The sequence below is a fragment of the Rhinoderma darwinii genome, chromosome 1, assembly GCF_050947455.1.
Source record: "Rhinoderma darwinii isolate aRhiDar2 chromosome 1, aRhiDar2.hap1, whole genome shotgun sequence".
NCBI classification, from domain to species: Eukaryota; Metazoa; Chordata; class Amphibia; order Anura; family Rhinodermatidae; genus Rhinoderma; species Rhinoderma darwinii.
Genome location: NC_134687.1, coordinates 643,428,757 through 643,449,550, shown reverse-complemented (window position 1 = coordinate 643,449,550; position 20,794 = coordinate 643,428,757). Strand labels below are relative to the sequence as shown.

Sequence of the window (20,794 nt, the reverse complement as noted above, 5' to 3'; positions counted from 1 at the left end):
GTCAGGAATCAGTTCAATTGGGCAACCATACACCCGGTGTGGGGGTAGAGTCTCCGCCTCCTTCTTGCTAAAAACATCCGCAAACTGAATAGTGAGAAGGCAATCCTGCCAATGACTGAGGCTGGGGAGGCTGGGCCAAATGGATGTGCCCCAGGCAGCGGTTGAGGCACTTGGACCCCACTGGAGAACCTCTCCAGAATTCCATTCTACAACTGGGGCACGTAGTCGGAGGGTCAGTACTGCCCGGAGGTGTAGTAGGAGAAACAGCAGAGGCAATAGGAGCAGGTGCTGGGGAAACTGCAGCTTGCACATCCAGCCGATGTGCAATAATGTTCAACGCCTGGAGGAGTTGGTCCTGTCGAGACCGGAGGTTTTTCATATCCACTCACATCACTTGTGATGTCGTCACGGTCTTGGGTTGACCAGCGGGTCCATCGCCTGAGCTTACTGTCATGATGGGTGTGGACCCACTGGGCCGTCCTGCCGTAGCGGGATAGCAGCTGGCCAAACGGGATACCAAGGCAAAGTCAATTGTTCGAATAAGGGTACCTGTGGCAATACAGACAGTAGCGATGGCAAGCTCTGATGGGACCTTGGCAGCAGGAAGACACCAGGCGTGGCAAAATACAGCAGGCGTAGTATACGACACAACACGACTCCAACTTTCTACGGCACAGGAACAAGGTAGCACGGGATACAGGTAGCATGAACAGGAAAACTGGGAACTGGAAAACACTAAGGGACCATTTGCAAAGACTAACACGGGTAATACAACAACGCTCAGGCAATGAAGGAATGGGCAGGGCCCTTCTTATAGTCCATGGTGACCATGGGAGCAATCAGTCAATCTAAAACATGTGTGTTCTCTGGCCCATTAAGGCCAGAAATGAGCTTGTGCACACCCCAGTGGTTACTGCAGGACAGGACGGCCGCATGTGCTGGCATCTCTGGGGAGGAAGACATCTGCATGATTATAGAAATCTGAGGTCTGCGATCGCGGACGATACAATAGGCCTGCGGCATACAAAGCACTGGGACCGCGGCGCTGTTGGTGAGAAGCACAACATTGTCATTTCGGCTCTGATCAATAAGCATGGAAGTGTTGAGGGAAGTGTCTGATATATATATACAGTAGTCATGGATTTAGTCACTGTGTGATTCCTACAGATGGATCCAGTAGGAGAGATGTCCCTGTCCTCTGTATTCCCAGGATTGTCCAGAGGAAAATCACAATGTCCCAGAGAATCATCAGGTAGATGAAGCTAAGTTCTATACCAGAACTATATAGGGGTGTGTGGACCTTTTTGGTCCTGCGGTCATAGATGAGGTCATAGATTTTGGTGGTTTCTTATGTTGATCTGTTAGATTCTTCACACTCTCTGCTGTATTGTACTGAATTGTTACATATGTGAAATCAGGGGTATGATCTGACTAATATGAAAGCGGAGGGTGATGCAGAAGAAGAATGGGTGATCGGCGATCAACCGTATAAGAGTGGAGTGGAGGAGGAAATTCCAGAAGATGTTAACACAGGTAAGTAATAATGAATTTAGAAAGTGAAATGGGAGGTTTGTTAAACGGTTGTCCAGCCCTTAAAAATTGATGGCCTATCCTCAGGATAGGCCATCAATAGCTCCAAATAGTCATGCTCCTCAGTACCCGACAATGTTATGATATCGTACCTGCATTTCAGTGCTTTGAATATTCTTGCAAATAAAAGCAAAACTGTTCAAATTTCCGCAATTTTTTATAAAGTCATGGCATAATGCCACGAGTTCCTGCAATTCTCTGCAAAAGACAAATTTTTAGTGTGAGAACTCTGTACATGCAGCTTTTTAGTTATTATTGAGAAATACTTGCAGCAAACATTAGATATCTAGGGCAAAGTGCACATCGGAGTCAGATGCTGGAAATTCAGAAAAAATCTTTAACAAAGCAGACAGATGCAAAACGCTACTGCAAGGAATACATGAGCGAGTTCAGCTAGGCTATGAGTACAGGGAGCTTTAGCAGAGAGAGGCATCCCCATTTTCTGCATGTCTACTGTTCTCTGTAACACGGGACTGAATTTGTAGAACAACCACAGGTCGACAACAAGTTATAGAAAAGGAGTCACCTAGTGGCAGTTACCTTATACAGACATTGCAAGGATAATGCAGAAATTTTTTAAAGAGCGCAAGTCGCAAAATTTCTAGATATCAGGTATACTATTAGATTAACACAAGTTTTTCATAAAAAATTATTGTCCATTTAAAGTGTTTTTGAAAGATTTATAAGTCTGGAATCAGGCAATTCAATTTCTGTGGCAGTATTTGGTGAATTTTTTTGAGCCAAAGCCAGTGCTGGTTTTGAAAGGAATGGCTCAAACCTTTCCTTCCTGCTGGATCCACTTCTGATTGACTATATAAAAAAAAAAACCTGCATGCAGCCTAATATGTCATAAAGTTGTCTACTTTGTGGTTTGAAAAATCTAAAAATCACAAAATTAATTTTTAATCCTAACAGAAGATGCCAGTAAGAACTCTGAGGGAAACGTAATGTTTTTGATAAATTATGAAGTAGAAGATGAAGATATCAAGCAACAGTCTTCAGGAGAAAACCACATTGCCCTTAATGTACATCCAGGACTTCACAATAAAGATCTATCATATAATTCCCCTAATCATGAGGAACCTTCTCCTGACCAATCACAGATTGTTACCACATGCGCAGCTCAGGAAGGGGGTAAAAGGTTTCAATGTGGTAAACCGTTCACAAAAATTTCAGGTCTTTATAAGCACAGAAGAATTCACACAGGAGAGAAGCCGTATTCATGTTCAGAATGTGGGAAATATTTTACACGCAAATCATATCTTGTTACACATAAGAGAACTCACACAGGAGAGAATCCGTATTCATGTTCAGAATGTGGGAAATGTTTTACAGTAAAATCAAGTCTTGTTAAACATGAGGGAATTCACACAGGAGTGAAGCCGTATTCATGTTCAGAATGTGGGAAGTGCTTTAGAATTAAAGCACATCTTACTTCACATGTGAGAATTCACACAGAAGAGAAACCATATTCATGTTCAGAATGTGGGAAATGTTTTACACGCAAATTATATCTTGTTACACATATGAGAAGTCACACGGGAGAAAAGCCGTATTCATGTTCAGAATGTGGGAAGTGCTTTAGAGCTAAAGGACATCTTACTTCACATGTGAGAACTCACACAGGAGAGAATCCATATTCATGTTCAGAATGTGGGAAATGTTTTACAGTAAAATCAAAACTTGTTATACATATGAGAAGTCACACGGGAGAAAAGCCGTATTCATGTTCAGAATGTGGGAAGTGCTTTAGAGATAAAGGACATCTTACTTTACATGAGAGAATTCACACGGGGGAAAATGCACATTCATGTTCAGAATGTGGAAAATATTTTACAACTAAATCACAACTTGCTTTACATGAGAGAATTCACACAGGAGAAAAGCCGTATTCATGTTCAGAATGTGGAAAATGTTTTACAGTAAAATCAAGTCTTGTTAAACATGAGAGAATTCACACAGGAGTGAAGCCGTATTCATGTTCAGAATGTGGGAAATATTTTACACGCAAATCATATCTTGTTACACATAAGAGAACTCACACAGGAGAGAATCCGTATTCATGTTCAGAATGTGGGAAATGTTTTACAGTAAAATCAAGTCTTGTTATACATGAGGGAATTCACACAGGAGTGAAGCCGTATTCATGTTCAGAATGTGGGAAGTGCTTTAGAATTAAAGCACATCTTACTTCACATGTGAGAATTCACACAGGAGTAAAACCATATTCATGTTCAGAATGTGGGAAATGTTTTGCAGATAAATCAAGTCTTGTTAAACATAAGGTAAGTCACGCAGGAGAGAAGCCGTATTCATGTTCAGAATGTGGGAAAGGTCTTCCAGATAAATCAAGTCTTGTTAAACATAAGGTAATTCACACAGGAGAGAAGCTGTATTCATGTTCAGAATGTGGGAAATGTCTTTCAGATAAATCAGGTCTTGTTAAACATGAGAGAATTCACACAGGAGAGAAGCCGTATTCATGTTCAGAATGTGGGAAATGTTTTATAGATAAATCAAGTCTTGTTATACATGAGAGAAGTCACACAGGAGAGAAACCACATTCATGTTCAAAATGTGGGAAATGTTTTGTACTAAAATCAACTCTTTCTAAACATGAGAGAAGTCATACAGGAGAGAAGCCATATTCATGTTCAGAATGTGGGAAATGTTTTACGGAAAAATCAAGTCTTGTTACACATGAGAGAATTCACACAGGAGTGAAGCCGTATTCATGTTCAGAATGTGGGAAGTGCTTTTCACGAAAATCATGTCTTGTTTCACATCAGAAAAGTCACACAGGAGAGCAGCCATATTCATGTTCTGAATGTGGGATATGTTTTCCAGTTAAATCAAGTCTTGTTATACATGAGAGAAGTCACACAGGAGAGAAGCCATATTCATGTTCAGAATGTGGAAAATGTTTTACAGCTAAATCAAGTCTTGTTACACATGAGAGAATTCACACAGGAGTGAAGCCATATTCATGTTCAGATTGTGGGAAATGCTTTTCACGAAAATTATATCTTGTTTCACATCAGAGAAGTCACACAGGAGATAAGCCATATTCATGTTCAGAATGTGGGAAAAGTTTTGCACATAAACGAAGTCTTGTTAAACATGAGAAAACTCACAGAGGGGAGAAGACATTTTGATGTTCTATATATGGAAAATGTTTTACATGGAAATAAAATGTTACAACTCATCAAAAAAATTGCATCAAAAAATCCTGTTTTCTTGTTTGGAATGTGGGAAAAGCTATAGGAGGGAAAAAAAATATTTTTAACTCACCAGGTTATTCACATACAATAACCCCTTGGTGACTCAGCAAATTATGGCCTTGTAAACACAGACCCATTGTTTTAAAATCCGATGTGTCACTTTGTGAGATTAATTTAACCCCTTAAAGGAACAGTGTCACGAAAAAAAAAATTGACATCAGTTTGATTTTAGTGTTTTATTAAAAAGTTTTATATTTATTTGTGTGTTTGTGTTTCACTTTTTTTTATTTTTTAACTTTTTCTTCCCTATGGGGGCTGCCATTTTTTTTCCATTTCTGTATGTGTCGATTAACGACACATACAGACATGGAATACGGCAGCTACAGTCCCATAGTGAATGCGAACGGGGCCCGTTCCATCCACTATGGTGTACGCCGTCTGTGTGGGAACGGCGCATGCGCCACTCCCACACAGTCCAAGTTGAAATGTGCGACGTCCGGCGCCATTTTCCTGTGGACCGGAAGTCGCGGCCGGACAGTAAGATTACTACTTCCGGTCGCGGCTTCCGGACTTGTGCACTTGGAGCGGCGGTAGCAGACGGAGCGGAGGGAGCGGCGGCGGCTGGAGCAGGTAAGTTATTTCTGTGTATGTAAGTGTTTTACTGTGTGTTTACTAGTGTATGTTAACCTACTACACTGTGTGTTCGCTCAAAAAATGGCGACACACAGTGTAGGAGGTTTGACCGTTCAATCCCCTCGTTTCTCCCGGCACTAGCCAGGATAAAGGAGGGGGGATTCTGAGAGCTCACTAGAGCGAGTGAGTTTTCCCAAATTTTGCAGCATAAAGCAATGTGGTTGCTTTACCACATGCAATGCTGCAATTTTGGGAATTGCTCCATCTAGTGACCAGCACTGGGAAATATTATAAATTAGAATCTAATTTATAATATTTCCTGACTCGTGAAAAAAATAAAAAAAATGACAACAATGTTTAATCACCTACACACTAATTGTTTAACTAAAAAAAATAAAAAAAATTTTTCTAGCGTCCCATTCCCTTTAAGGACACAGCCACTTTTGGACCTTATGACATAGCCTCATTATTTAAATCTGACGTGTGTTACTTTATGTGGAAATATTTTGGGAATGCTTTTACCTATCGAAACGAGTCTGAGATTGTTTTCTCGTGACATATTGTACTTTAAGTTAGTGAAAAAATTTGGTCGATATATTCAATATTTTTGTGTGAAAAACACCAAAATTTAGAGAAAATTTGCAAAAAATTAGCATCTTCTAATTTCAAATGTATCTGCTTGTAAGACAGATGGTTATACCACACAAAATAGTGACTAGCTAACATTTCCCATATGTGTACTTTAGATTGGCAGAATTTTTTGAACATCCTTTTATTTTTCTAGGACGTTACAAGGCTTCTAAATTTAGCAGCAATTTCTCTAATTTCAAAGAAAATTTCAAAAGCCTATTTTTTTAAGGGACTAGTTCAGTTCTGAAGTGGCTTTGAGGGCCTTATATATTAGGAACCCCCACAAATCACCCCATTTTAAAAACTGCACCCCTTAAATTATTCAAAACAGCATTTAGAAAGTTTCTTAACCCTTTATACGTTTCACAGGAATTAAAGCAATGTGGAAGGGAAATTTGCAAATTTCACTTTGTTTTGCAGAAATTCCATTTTTCCTGTAATACTGAAGGTTTTTACCAGAGAAACACAACTGAATATTTATTGCCCTGATTTCTGAAGTTTTTAGAAATATCCCACATATGGCACTAGTGCGCTACTGGACTTAAACAAAAGCCCCAGAAGCAAAGGAGCACCTAGAGGATTTTTGGGCCTTCCTTTTATTAAATTATATTTCAGGCACCATGTCAGGTTAGAAGAGGACCTGTGGTGCAAAAATAAAGGAAACACCCCAAAAAAGACCCCATTTGGAAACTACACCGCTTGAGGAATTCATCTAGGGGTGTAGTGAGCATTTTGACCCCACAGGTGTTTCATAGATTTCATTAGAATTGTGCAGTGAAAATGAAAAATTACATTATTTTCCAATAAGATGTAGCTTTACCTCAAAATGTAAAATTTTTTTCAACAAATAAATGAGGAAAAGCACCCCAACATTTGTAAAGCAACTTCTCCAGAGTACGGAAATACCAAACATGTGGTCATAAACTGCTGTTTGGGCAAGCGGCAGGATTCGGAAGGGAAGGCACGCCATTTAGCTTTTGGAGCACTGATTTTGCTGGATTCATTTCTCGGTACCATGTCGCATTTGTAAAGCTCCTAAGGTACCAGTACAATGGAAACCCCCCAAAAGTGACTCCATTTCGGAAACTACACCCCTTGAGGAATTCATCTAGGGGTGTAGTGAGCATTTTGAACCCCCAGGCATTTCATAGATTTCATTAGAATTGGGCAGTAAACATGAAAAATTTCTATTTTTTTCCACTAAGAGGTAGCTTTAGGTCAAAATGTTTTATTTTCTCATAAAATAAAGGCGAAAAAGCACAATAACATTTGTAAAGCAACTTCTCCAGAGTACGGAAATACCCCATATGTGGTAATAAACCACTGTATGAATACACATCAGGGCTCAGAAGGGAAGGAGCGCCATTTTGCTTTTGGAGAGCAGATTTTGCTGGATTGGTTTTTCTGCACCATGTCGCTTTTGCAAAGCACCTTAGGTACCAATACAGTGGAAACTACCCAAAAGTGACTCTATTTGGCAAACTACACCCATTGAGGAACTCATCTAGGGGGGTAGTGAGCATTTTGACCTCACAGGTGTCTCATAGATTTTATTAGAAATGGGCAGTGAAAATGAAAAATTACATTATTTTCCAATAAGACGTAGCATAACTTAAACATTTTTCATTTTCTCAACAAATAAAGGAGAAAAAGCACCGTAATATTTGTAAAGCAACTTCTCCAGAGTACGGAAATATCCATGTGGTCATAAACTGCTATTTAGACATACAGCAAGGCTCTAAAGGGAAGGAGCGCCATTTAGTATTTGGAGTGGAGGTTTTACAAGATTCGTTTTTTTGACACCATGTTGCATTGAGCTATAGTACCAGTACAGTGGTACCCCTGAAAAATTACTCCGTTTTGGAAACTAAATCCCTCAAAGAATTTATCTAGGGGTGTAGTGAGCATTTTGACTGCACAAGTGTTTTGCAAAAATGAGTAAACAATAGATGTTGCAGATTGAAAATTGCCGTTTTCCACAGATATGCCATTTCATTGTTCAGCTTGTACCACCGTAGACACACATCCCATAAATTGTTAAGCGGGTTCTCCAGAATACAGTAATACCCCATATGTGGTCATAAATTGCCATTTGGACACACTGCCAGGCTCAGTTGGACCACCATTTGGCTTTTGAAGCGCAGATTTTGCTTGGTGTTTTAGTGGTATTTTATTTTATAATGTGGGGGCATATGTAAGCTGGGCGGAGTACATCAGGGTATATGTAAGCTGGGCGGAATACATCAGGGTATATGTAAGCTGGGCAGAGTACATCAGGGTATATGTAAGCTGGGCGGAGTACATCAGGGTATATGTAAACTGCGTAGTACATCAGGGTATATATTTAAGCTGTGTGTAGTACTTCGGTATATGTAAGCTGGGCGGAGTGCATCGGCATAATAGGATGATGTAATAATGGGGAGAATGAATAATCCATGGATTGGTGTGGTACGCTTTGAACCAATCCTTTATACACAGGCCGGGTTTATTGGGTATTATACAAAATATCTGCGCTCCAGTATTGCCTAATCTTTGACTTCTTCACTAGCCCTATAAACAGCACAAAGCCCTAAAGTTTCCTCATCTCCGCTGCACGGGGTCCACTTGTGGGGTCCAGCAAATGATGATGTGGGGTATTTAGTGAAATTCTACTGGACCTAAAAAATGAGTCTGGGCTGTCATTTTGCACCATTGCGTTTTGAGAGTCATAACGTGTTATTTTTCCGTTGACGGAGCTGTGTGAGGGCTTGTTTTTTGTGGAACGAGCTGTAATTTTTACTGGTTCCATTTTGGGGTACATGCGATTTTTTTATTTTTTTATATCACTATTTATTCCATTTTTTGGGAGATAAGGAAACCAAAACCGTTTTTTTGTTGTTCTTTTTACAGTGTTCACCATGCAGTATAAACAACATGTTAGCAAACCGAACAATACCCCGAATGATACTAGTGGTCCTAGTGACTAATTTAAGCTGAACCAGAAAAAGAAACAAGTCACGACCAGGTGTTTGAAAAAATACAAATAATCTTTATTAAAGTCAATTAGACATAAGGAGACAACGTATAACACTTAGACATAATAAAATGCCATGGACCCTCGAACACAAACGGAATCCGAACGTAAAAGCAGAGTAGCCCCCCAGATGTAAAAATGGTCTGACACAACCTATTTATGGCTAAAGTGCATAAGTACATATTAATGAGCAGGTACTAGGCATGGTACGCTTTGCACAGATGAACACATAAATAAGTATAGAGAATATATATAAAGTACAATCTAAGTAAAAACAACATTCAAAGTAGTATACCTACACCTGCGTATAAGAAGATAAATAGGAGATCAGGACCAGGAGGGGGACCTCTGCTTAACCCAATGCGCGTTTCGCTGGTGCTTCGTCAGGGGTTAACAACATGTTAACTTTATTCTGCGGGTCGATACGATTACAGTAACACCAAATTTACATGTTTTTTTTTACGTTTCACTACGTTCCCAGAATAAAAATATTATTTTCTAAAAAAAAATAATGTTTTAGTGTCGCCATTTTCTGACAGCCATAACTTTTTTATTTTTTAGTTTATATCGCTGCGGGAGGGCTTGTTTTATGCGTGACGAAATGTAGTTTCTATTGGTACCATTTTGTGTTACTTACAACTTTTTGATCACTATTTATTACATTTTTTTTGAGACAAGATGACCAAAAAATAAAATGCTGTCATTGTTTTTTATTAAAAAAATTTACGCTGTTCACCGTGCGGTAAAAATAATGTGACATTTTTATACATCAGGCCGTTCCGAACGTGGCGATACCTATTATGTATAGTTTTTTTTTTCATGTTTTCATTTTTTTTTCTAATAATAAAGGAGTTTATCAGGGAAACAGGGCGATTATTGTTTTTATTACTTATTAACTTTTATTTATTTTTCTTTAACATTTTTTTTAACTTTTTTCACTTTTTTTTTTTTTACACTGACCTGGGGACTTGAAGATCTGGTCTTATGATCCCCGGTACGATACACTGCACTACTTATGTAGTGCAGTGTATTGTAACTGTCATTCATCATCTGACAGTTAGCATATTGGGTCCTGCCTCGGGCAGGACCTAATAGGCTTCCGTACCTGGGCAACCACGAAGCCTAGCAATGGCTTCCTGGTTGCCATAGCAACCATCGCCACCTGCGATCCATCGCGGGGGGTACAGAGGGAGCTCCCGCCCTCTGTCAACCACTTCAATGTGGCGGACGCCATTGACAGCTGTATTGAAGGGGTTAAATATCTGCGATCGGCGGTAACAGCCATCGCATCGGGATGTCAGCTGCGTATGACAGCTGACAGCCGCTGAAGATAAAGCGCGCACAGCTCCTGTGCTCGCTTTATCTACAGGGAGTGACTACGCGCGAGTGCGGGAACGCACTTTGTATCTGGACGTACAGTCACGCCCAATAGCGGGAAGTGGTTAAATGTCCTTTACACTTTCCTGATATCTGCCGCGTAGATACAACTGTAAAGGATCTGCCAGGCACAACTTCTGTGTATACGCCCACAGGTAATCAGTCTGCACCTGAGTCTATGTCTCTGAGACTGACTCCATCTTCCACCACTCAGGATGGCAGGCTTAGGAGTGGGAGAGCCTATCGCAGCCTGGCCAGACGGAGCTAGCTCCCGCCCTCTGTCTATTTATACCTGCCTTTCCTGTTCCTCCTTTGCTTGTGATTCTTCTCGTGTGGTTTCCTGGCCCAGCTACAGCTTCTATCTATTTGATCCTGCTCCATACTGACCCTGGCTTACTGACTACTCTCCTGCTCTGCGTTTGGTACCTCGTGCACTTCTGGTTTGACTCGGCTCGTTCACCACTCTTGTTGCTCACGGTGTTGCCGTGGGCAACTGCCCCATTTCCCTTTGCTTTGTGTTCCCTTGTCTGTTTGTCTCGTGCACTTACTGAGCGTAGGGACTGCCGCCCAGTTGTACTCCGTCGCCTAGGGCGGGTCGTTGCAAGTAGGCAGGGACAGAGTGGCGGGTAGATTAGGGCTCACTTGTCCGTTTCCCTACCCCCGTCATTACAACAGCACTGTTGGAAAAGCATTTCCACAAACCGCTGTGCAAGCATGACAGGGAGTCTGCACCATCACCAGTGGGTGTCAGCTGTACAGTCCTGGCCAAAAGATTTTTCACAAAATTTGCTGCTTCAGTTTTTATAGGGGCAATTTGCATTAACTCTAGATTGTTATGAATAGTGATCAGATGAATTGTAATTAATTGCAAAGTCATTCCTTGCCATGAAAATTAACTTAATCACCAAAAAAAACATTTCCACTGCATTTCAGCCCTGCCACAAAATGACCTGCTAACATGATTTCAGTGATCTTCTCGTTCGCTCAGGAGAAAGTGTTAATGAGGACAAGGCAGATATCACCCTGTCATGCTGATTGAATTAGAAGAGAAGACTGGTTGCTTTAAAAGGGGGATGGTTTTTGACATGTCACTTCTGCCCATTAAGGACGGTGGTGTGATGACGACTGTGCTCTCACCACCATTCTCTCTCCGTGCTGAATGCTGCAGATGCCATGCACTGCTAGCCTCCAGGGGCCACTGCTGAATATTCTGGGCTGACCCCTGGAGTTTGTAGTAAGCTTGAGCGGGATTGATCGCCCTCACCCTGAATTTATCCTCTTCCTTTAAATGTATGTGGTGCCAGCCTGCTGTGGCATCACAGATATCTTGGTTGGCCTGCTGTGATACTGGCGCTACTGTGCTATTGTCTCTGTACTGCTCCACCTGTGTTGCCCCACCTATGATAATTTGCCTGGTCTCCCTGTAGCTAGGGGGTTAATCCAACTTAGGGGCTGAGTTGTGCAAATGCTCTTAGGAGCTCTGGAGTGCCCTGAACTTTTAACTTGACCACATATAAGGAATAGGTTGTTAAACATTAAAAGCGAGTCACTAGATTAGCTATATATCTACAGTAGATATAAAAAGTCTACACACCATTGTTAAAATGCCAGGTTCTTGTCATGTGAAAAAAATCCGTACAAGATTAATAATTTCAGAACTTTATCCACCTTTAATGTGACCCATAATCTGTACAATTCCATTGAAAAACAAACTGAAATCATTTAGAGAGGAAAATAAAAATAACAAAACTTGTAACGGCAGGGGGTAGGGAGACGGACAAGTGAGCCCTAATCTACCCGCCACTCTGTCCCTGCCTACTTGCAACGACCCGCCCTAGGCGACGGGGTACAACTGGGCGGCGGTCCCTGCGCTCAGTAAGTGCACGACAAACATACAAGGAACACAAGCAAGGAAAAGGGGCCGTTGCCCACGGCAACACCGTGAGCAACCAGAGTGGTGAACGAGCCGAGTCAAGCCAGGAGTGTGCGAGGTACAAAACGAAAAGCAGAAGAGTAGTCGGTAAGCCAGGGTCGGTATGGAGCAGGATCAAAAATAGCAGGAGCTGTAGCTGGGCCAGGAACCACAAGGAAGGAAACCAAAGCAATAACAAGCACCGAGGGACAGGAAGTGCAGGCTTAAATAGACCGAGGGCGGGAGCTAGCTGAGTCTGGCCAGGTTACGATAGGCTCTCCCACTCCTAAGCCTGCCAGCCTGAATGGTGGAAGCAGGAGTCAGTCTCAGGGAAGTATTCTCAGGTGCTGACTGATTAGTTCTGGGCGTTAACCCCGCAGTGCCTGGCAGATCCTTTACAGTACCCCCCCTTTTATGAGGGGCCACCGGACCCTTTCTAAGTGGACCTGGCTTACTGGGGAAACGCAGGTGTAACCTCCTGACCAATACCCCAGCGTGAACATCCCGGGCGGGTACCCAAGTCCTCTCCTCGGGCCCGTATCCTCTCCAATGGACCAGGTACTGGAGGGAGCCTTGGACCATCTTGCTGTCCACAATCCTGGCCACCTCGAATTCCACCCCCTCCGGGGTGAGGATGGGAACAGGAGGTCTCCTCGAGGGAGCCAAGGACGGGGAGCAGCGTTTGAGGAGGGAGGCATGAAACACGTCGTGTATCCGAAAAGACGGGGGTAACTCCAGCCGGAAGGAGACAGGATTGAGGACCTCAATGACCTTATACGGCCCAATAAACCGGGGAGCAAACTTCTTGGACGGAACCTTGAGACGCAAGTTCCTAGACGACAACCACACCAGATCCCCGACCATAAACAGGGGGTTAGCAGAACGTTTTTTATCAGCCTGAGTTTTTTGTACGCTCTGGGACACCTCTAGGTTTTTCTGAGCCTGGGCCCAGACTGTGCACAGTTCCCGATGAACGACCTCTACCTCAGGATTGTTGGAACTACCAGGTGAAACGGAGGAGAACCGTGGATTAAACCCAAAATTACAAAAAAAAGGAGAGACCCCAGACGAGTTACTGACCCGGTTATTAAGGGAAAATTCGGCGAGGGGAATGAAAGAGACCCAATCAAATTGACAGTCAGAGACAAAACACCTTAAGTATTGTTCTAGAGACTGATTAGTCCTCTCCGTTTGGCCATTGGTTTCAGGATGGAAGGCAGAGGAGAAGGACAGATCAATCCCCAACTTCATACAGAAGGCTCTCCAAAACAATGAAACAAATTGTACCCCTCTGTCCGAAACAATATTGACAGGGACCCCATGGAGACGCAGGATGTGTTTGACAAACAAGGTAGCCAACGTTTTGGCGTTGGGTAGTTTCTTGAGGGGCACAAAGTGGCACATCTTACTGAAGCGGTCCACCACCACCCACACCACCGACTTGCCTTGGGATGGAGGCAAATCGGTGATAAAATCCATGGAGATATGTGTCCAAGGTCTCTGGGGAATGGGCAACGAACGCAGTAAGCCCGCTGGTCGGGACCTGGGAGTCTTGGACCTAGCACAAACCTCACAAGCGGCGACATAGGCCTTAACGTCTTTAGGCAACCCAGGCCACCAATAATTTCTGGTAATTAGGTGTTTGGTACCCAGGATGCCTGGATGGCCAGATAGTGCGGAGTCATGATTTTCCCTAAGTACCCTTAGCCGGAATTGCAGGGGAACAAACAGCTTGTTCTCAGGAAGGTTCCCGGGAGCTGCACCTTGATCAGCAGCAATTTCAGAGACTAAATCAGAATCGATCGAGGAAATGATTATACCTGGAGGCAAAATACAAGCAGGATCTTCCTCCGAAGGAGGGCTGGCCATGAAGCTACGCGACAGTGCATCAGCCTTAATATTTTTAGACCCAGCCCTATAGGTAACCAAAAAATTGAATCTGGTAAAAAATAACGCCCATCGAGCTTGTCTCGGGTTTAGCCTCCGGGCAGATTCTAGGAACACCAGATTCTTGTGGTCGGTAAGGACCGTTACCTGGTGCCTAGCCCCCTCCAGGAAGTGGCGCCACTCTTCAAATGCCCATTTAATGGCTAAGAGTTCGCGGTTGCCAATATCATAGTTACTTTCAGTTGGCGAAAACTTCCTGGAGAAGTAGGCACAGGGGCGGAGATGGGTGAGGGACCTGGTACCCTGGGACAAGACAGCCCCCACTCCCACCTCAGATGCGTCAACTTCCACGATAAATGGCTCCATTTGGTTGGGCTGAACCAGCACCGGGGCCGAGACAAAGCACTTCTTAAGGACCTCAAAAGCCTGGACAGCCTCAGGAGGCCAGTGGAGGAGATCAGCACCTTTGCGAGTGAGGTCCGTAAGGGGCTTAGCGATGACCGAGAAGTTAGCAATAAATCTCCTGTAATAATTAGCAAACCCCAAAAAACACTGTAACGCCTTCAGGGAGGCAGGTTGGACCCATTCCGCCACAGCCTGAACCTTGGCGGGTCCATGCGGAATTCATGAGGAGTGAGGATTTGACCCAAAAATGGAATCTCCTGTACCCCAAACACACATTTTTCGGTTTTGGCAAACAGTTTATTTTCCCGAAGGACCTGGAGCACCTTCCTGACATGCTCCACGTGGGAGGACCAGTCCTTGGAAAACACCAGTATGTCATCAAGGTACACTACCAGAAAAATCCCCAGGTAATTTCTCAAAATCTCATTTATGAAATTCTGGAAGACCGCAGGGGCATTACACAACCCAAAGGGCATGACGAGGTATTCGAAATGGCCTTCGGGCGTGTTAAACGCAGTCTTCCACTCATCCCCCTCTTTGATGCGAATAAGGTTATACGCCCCCCGTAGATCCAATTTAGAAAACCATTGGGCCCCCTGAACCTGATTAAAGAGATCAGGAATCAAAGGAAGGGGATACTGGTTCCTTACCGTGACCTTATTCAGGCTACGGTAGTCAATGCATGGCCTAAGACCACCATCCTTCTTCCCCACGAAGAAGAAGCCAGCACCTACCGGAGAAGAAGAGGGACGAATGTAACCCTTGGCCAGGGATTCCTGGATATACACTCTCATAGCTTCACGTTCGGGACAAGAAAGATTAAATATCCTACCCTTAGGAAGCTTAGCTCCTGGTACCAATTCGATAGCGCAATCGTATTCTCTATGAGGAGGTAACACTTCGGAGGCCTCCCTAGAGAAAACATCAGCGAAGTCCTGAACAAACTCGGGTAGCGTATTCGCCTCCTTAGGGGGAGAAATAGAATTAACAGAAAAACATGACGTACAACATTCATTACCCCATTTGGTTAGCTCCCCAGTATTCCAGTCAAACGTGGGATTATGCAACTGCAACCAGGGAAGACCTAGCACCAAATCGTACGATAATCCCTGCATCAACAGTACAGAGCATTGCTCCAAATGCATGGAGCCAACAAGGAGTTCAAAAACAGGGGTATGCTGTGTAAAATAACCATTAGCAAGAGGAGTGGCGTCGATACCCACTACCGGGACAGGTTTAGGCAAATCAATAAGAGGCATAGCAAGGGACATAGCAAATTCCACAGACATGATATTAGTAGAGGACCCTGAATCCACGAAAGCACTGCCGGTAGCAGACCTACCACCAAAAGAGACCTGAAAGGGAAGCAAGATCTTAGTACGTTTCATATTTACGGGAAATACCTGTGCGCCCAAGTGACCTCCCCGATGATCACTTAGACGCGGAAGTTCTCTGGCTGCAACCTTACGCTTAGGACAGTTGTTCACTTGATGCTTGTCGTAACCACAGTAGAAGCAGAGACCATTCTTCCTGCGGAATTCTCTACGTTGTTGGGGGGACACGGAGGCCCCGAGTTGCATAGGTATCTCTGAATCTTTCGGGGAGGAACGAAGCAACGGAGCTTCGGGAGGCATCATGGGGGAGTCGGAGGAGAAAACACATAAACGTTCACGTTGTCGTTCCCTGAGACGTCGGTCAAGTCGTATCGCTAAAGCCATAACCTGGTCTAGGGAGTCACAAGAGGGATAGCTGCTAACTAGCAGGTCTTTCAGGGCATTCGACAGACCCAACCTAAACTGGCACCTTAAGGCAGGGTCATTCCACCGAGAAGCTACGCACCACTTCCGAAAGTCAGAGCAATACTCCTCAACAGGTCTCTTACCCTGACTTAAGGTCACCAGCTGACTCTCGGCAAAGGCAGTCCTGTCAGTCTCGTCATAAATAAGTCCGAGAGCAGAAAAGAAACAATCAACGGAGGAAAGTTCAGGGGCGTCAGGAGCCAAGGAGAAGGCCCACTTTTGGGGCCCTTCCTGGAGCCGGGACATAATTATACCCACCCGCTGGCTCTCAGAACCTGAGGAATGAGGCTTTAAACGAAAGTAAAGCCTACAACTCTCCCGAAAGGAGAGAAAAGTCCTCCGGTCCCCTGAGAACCGGTCGGGCAACTTGAGGTGGGGTTCAAGAGGTGCGGTGCGGGGAACTACCAGGGTAGCATCAGGCTGGTTGACCCTCTGAGCCAGGGCCTGGACCTGTAGGGAGAGACCCTGCATTTGCTGAGTCAGGGTCTCACGGGGATCCATAGTGGTGTCAGGGACCAGGGGTAGACTAGGTATGGGCTTGTTATTATGTAACGGCAGGGGGTAGGGAGACGGACAAGTGAGCCCTAATCTACCCGCCACTCTGTCCCTGCCTACTTGCAACGACCCGCCCTAGGCGACGGGGTACAACTGGGCGGCGGTCCCTGCGCTCAGTAAGTGCACGACAAACACGACAAACATACAAGGAACACAAGCAAGGAAAAGGGGCCGTTGCCCACGGCAACACCGTGAGCAACCAGAGTGGTGAACGAGCCGAGTCAAGCCAGGAGTGTGCGAGGTACAAAACGAAAAGCAGAAGAGTAGTCGGTAAGCCAGGGTCGGTATGGAGCAGGATCAAAAATAGCAGGAGCTGTAGCTGGGCCAGGAACCACAAGGAAGGAAACCAAAGCAATAACAAGCACCGAGGGACAGGAAGTGCAGGCTTAAATAGACCGAGGGCGGGAGCTAGCTGAGTCTGGCCAGGTTACGATAGGCTCTCCCACTCCTAAGCCTGCCAGCCTGAATGGTGGAAGCAGGAGTCAGTCTCAGGGATGTATTCTCAGGTGCTGACTGATTAGTTCTGGGCGTTAACCCCGCAGTGCCTGGCAGATCCTTTACAAAACTACAATAATGTTGTTGCATAAGTGTGAACACCCTCCTATAATTAGGGATGTGGTTGTGTTCAGAATTAGCCAATCACATTTAAACTCATGTTAAATAGTAGTCAGTACACAGCTATCATTATTTAAAGTGATTCTTAGTAACCCCATATAAAGTTCAGCTGTTCTATTAGGATTTTCCTGACATTTTCTTTGTTGCATGTGGCAGCAAAAGCCATGGTCCATAAAGAGCTTATAACACATCAAAGGGATCTGATTGTTGAAAGGCATCAATCAGGGGAAGGGTAACAAAGAATTTCCACAGCATTAGATATACCATGGAACACAGTGAGACGGTCATCAAAAAGTGGATTACATTTGGCACAACAGTGACATTACCAAGAACTGGACGTCCCTCAAAACTTGATGAAAAGACAAGATGAAAATTGGTCCGGGAGGCTACCAAGAGGCCTACAGCAACATTAAAGGAGCTGCAGGACTTTCTGGCAGGTACTGGTTGTGTAGTGCATATGACAACAATCTCCAGTATTCTTCATATGTCTTGCCTGTGGGGTAGGGTGGCAAGATGGAAGCCTTTTCTAACAAAGAAAAACATCCAAGCCTGGCTATGTTTTGCAAAGACCTACATCAAGTCTGCCAAACGCATGTGGGAAACCGTGTTATGGTCTGATGAGACCAAGGTCGAACTCTTTGGCCATAATTCCAAAAGGTATGTTTGGCGCAAAGCCAACACTGTACATCATCAAAAGAACACCATACCCACAGTGAAGCATGGTGGAGGCAGCATTATGCTCTGGGCTGTTTTTCTGCAGCTGAAACTGGGCCTTTAGTCAAGGTGGAGGGAATTATGAACAGTTTCAAATACCAGTCAATATTGGCACAAAACCTGCAGGCCTCTGCTAAAAAGCTGAAGATGAAGAGGATTTTCAGTTTGACAACGACCCAAAGCCTCCAAATCAACAAAAGAATGGCTTCACCAGAAGATCAAAGTTTGGGAAAGGCCCAGCCAGTGCCCAGACCTGAACCCTATTGAAAATCTGTGGGGTGGCCTGAAGAGGGCTGTACACAGGAGATCCCCTCGTAATCTGACAGATTTGGAGCAATTTTGCAAGGAAGAGTGGGCAACAATGGCCAAGTCAAGATGTGCCATGCTGATAGACTTCTACCCAAAAAGACTGAATGCTGTAATAAAGTCAAAGGGTAATTCAACAAAATATTAGTTTAACAGGTTCCCGACCGCTGGCCGTAAATATGCGGTCAGGGTCTCTAAAGTCCGGCGTATAGTATATATACGGCCGCACTTCAGAGACTGTGCACGCGCGATCGCGTGCACACAGCTCTATGCCCTGGCTGTTGCTAACAGCCATGGGCACTGGGCAGAATGTCAGGGGTCAATCTTTTGGCCCCTGAACATGTGATCGCTGTGACAACCAATCACAGCGATCACATGCATTTCTGCATAGAAAACAGTGTGCACGCAATCGCGTGCACACAGCCCTGTGCCCTCGCTGTTACCAACAGCTCTGGGCACTGGGCAGAGTATCAGGGACCAATCTGATGGTCCCTGATCATGTGGTCGCTGTGAAAACCTATCACAGCGACCACATTTGTTTTATTTTGACTTTTCTGGCAGTAAATCTCCTGCCTCTTTTCTTCTCCTCAAACATTGTTTCAGTTTGAGGAGAAGAAGAGACTCGGGAGAATTGCTGCCAGAAGAATACAGTGAAAAAAAATACAGTTACACTAAAACATTCTCTGTATAGATAGATTTCTATCTATCTATCTATCTATCTATCTATCTATCTATCTATCTATCTATCTATCTATCTATCTATCCATCTATCTTTTTTTCTATCTATCTACCTTTCTTTTATTCTATTAGAATAGGCAGGTAGGGAGTATATAATTATATATATATCCACATATATATAATATATATAGCAATAGCGGTTTCTTTTTTTGTTAGCGGTAGTGTAGATATATATAGCAGTTTGTGTGTTTTATAAAATAAAAAAAAATTAAAAAAAAATTGTTTAGTTAGTGTTAGTGTTAGTTACGTTATGGCGAGGAAGTTGTTTAGCGCCGAGGAGGCATACGCCATGCTGTGGTCTGAGTCGGAGACCGCATCAGAGATGGCGTCCGAGATGGAACCTGTTTTAGGTAGTGACGATGACAGCGTCACTTCAGGTTCATCTTCAGGGGACGTTGTCCCTGATGCAGTCGAAACTGCAGAACATGAAAGCGCAGGGCCAAGTAGCGCTGTAGCACGGGACAGCCTGGTCCCTCCAGTCCAGGCTCTTGTATGGGCACCTGCCCCATCTTTTGGGCCTAGAATCCACGGATTTACGGCCACTCCTGGCATAACCGTGGACAATACAAATTTTGTCCAAATGGATTACTTCCATTTATTTATAACGGACGACATCCTAAATCAGATTGTCCACTAAACAAATTTATATGCCACGCAATATATAAGGCAGAAACCTTCATCCACCCATGCCAGAGATTGGACGCCCACCAATTTGCAGGAATTAAAAAAATTTTTGGGGCTCACCCTAAATATGGGTATTGTCAAAAAGCCCTCCATTAGGTCTTACTGGTCAACAAGACCCGCCCAAGCCACCCCAGTATATTCTGCAGTAATGCCCAGGTCTCGTTATGAGACAATAATGAGGTTCCTCCACTTCAATGACAACGCACAGGCCCCCCCAAGTACCGATGCAAACCGGGATCGGTTGTTCAAAATAAGACCGCTAATAAATTCCCTGAATAATTTATTTCTGCAACTCTACACCCCTGAGCAGAATGTAAGTGTGGACGAATCCCTCCTCAACTTTCATGGCAGACTTAGCTTTCGCCAATATCTACCTTCCAAAAGGGCAAGATATGGCGTTAAGCTCTACAAATTGTGTGAAAGCGGGTCAGGATATACCACCGCCTTCAGGATTTATGAAGGGCGGGACCGCACAATAAATGTTCCTGGATGCCCCCCTGATCTTTCCACCAGCAGTAAGATTGTGTGGGAGATAATGCAGCCTCTGCTTCACAAGGGGTACCACCTGTACTGTGATAATTTTTATTCGAGTGTGCCCCTGTTTAGGCATTTGCATGCTGCAAGGACTGGGGCATGTGGTACCATGCGCAAAAACCGAATTGGTTTTCCACAGCAATTAGTGGGGAAGCGCATGGTAAAGGGGGACTCCTGTGCT

The 20,794-nt window shown here is 44.1% G+C and overlaps 2 protein-coding genes across 2 annotated transcripts in view; one reads left to right on the top strand and one right to left on the bottom strand.

Moving 5' to 3' along the window:
• The window catches only part of LOC142655263 (uncharacterized), a 96,442-nt gene extending 91,373 nt beyond the window's left edge, over positions 1–5,069 (top strand). Inside the window, 2 exon segments of the mRNA XM_075829227.1 lie at positions 2,506–4,730; positions 4,732–5,069. Of these exon segments, the coding sequence (XP_075685342.1) occupies positions 2,506–4,730; positions 4,732–4,854 (2,348 nt within the window). The 3' untranslated portion in view covers positions 4,855–5,069.
• The window catches only part of LOC142660517 (uncharacterized), a 479,487-nt gene that overhangs the window by 95,530 nt on the left and 363,163 nt on the right, over positions 1–20,794 (bottom strand). The gene's annotated exons all lie outside the window — the stretch shown is intronic.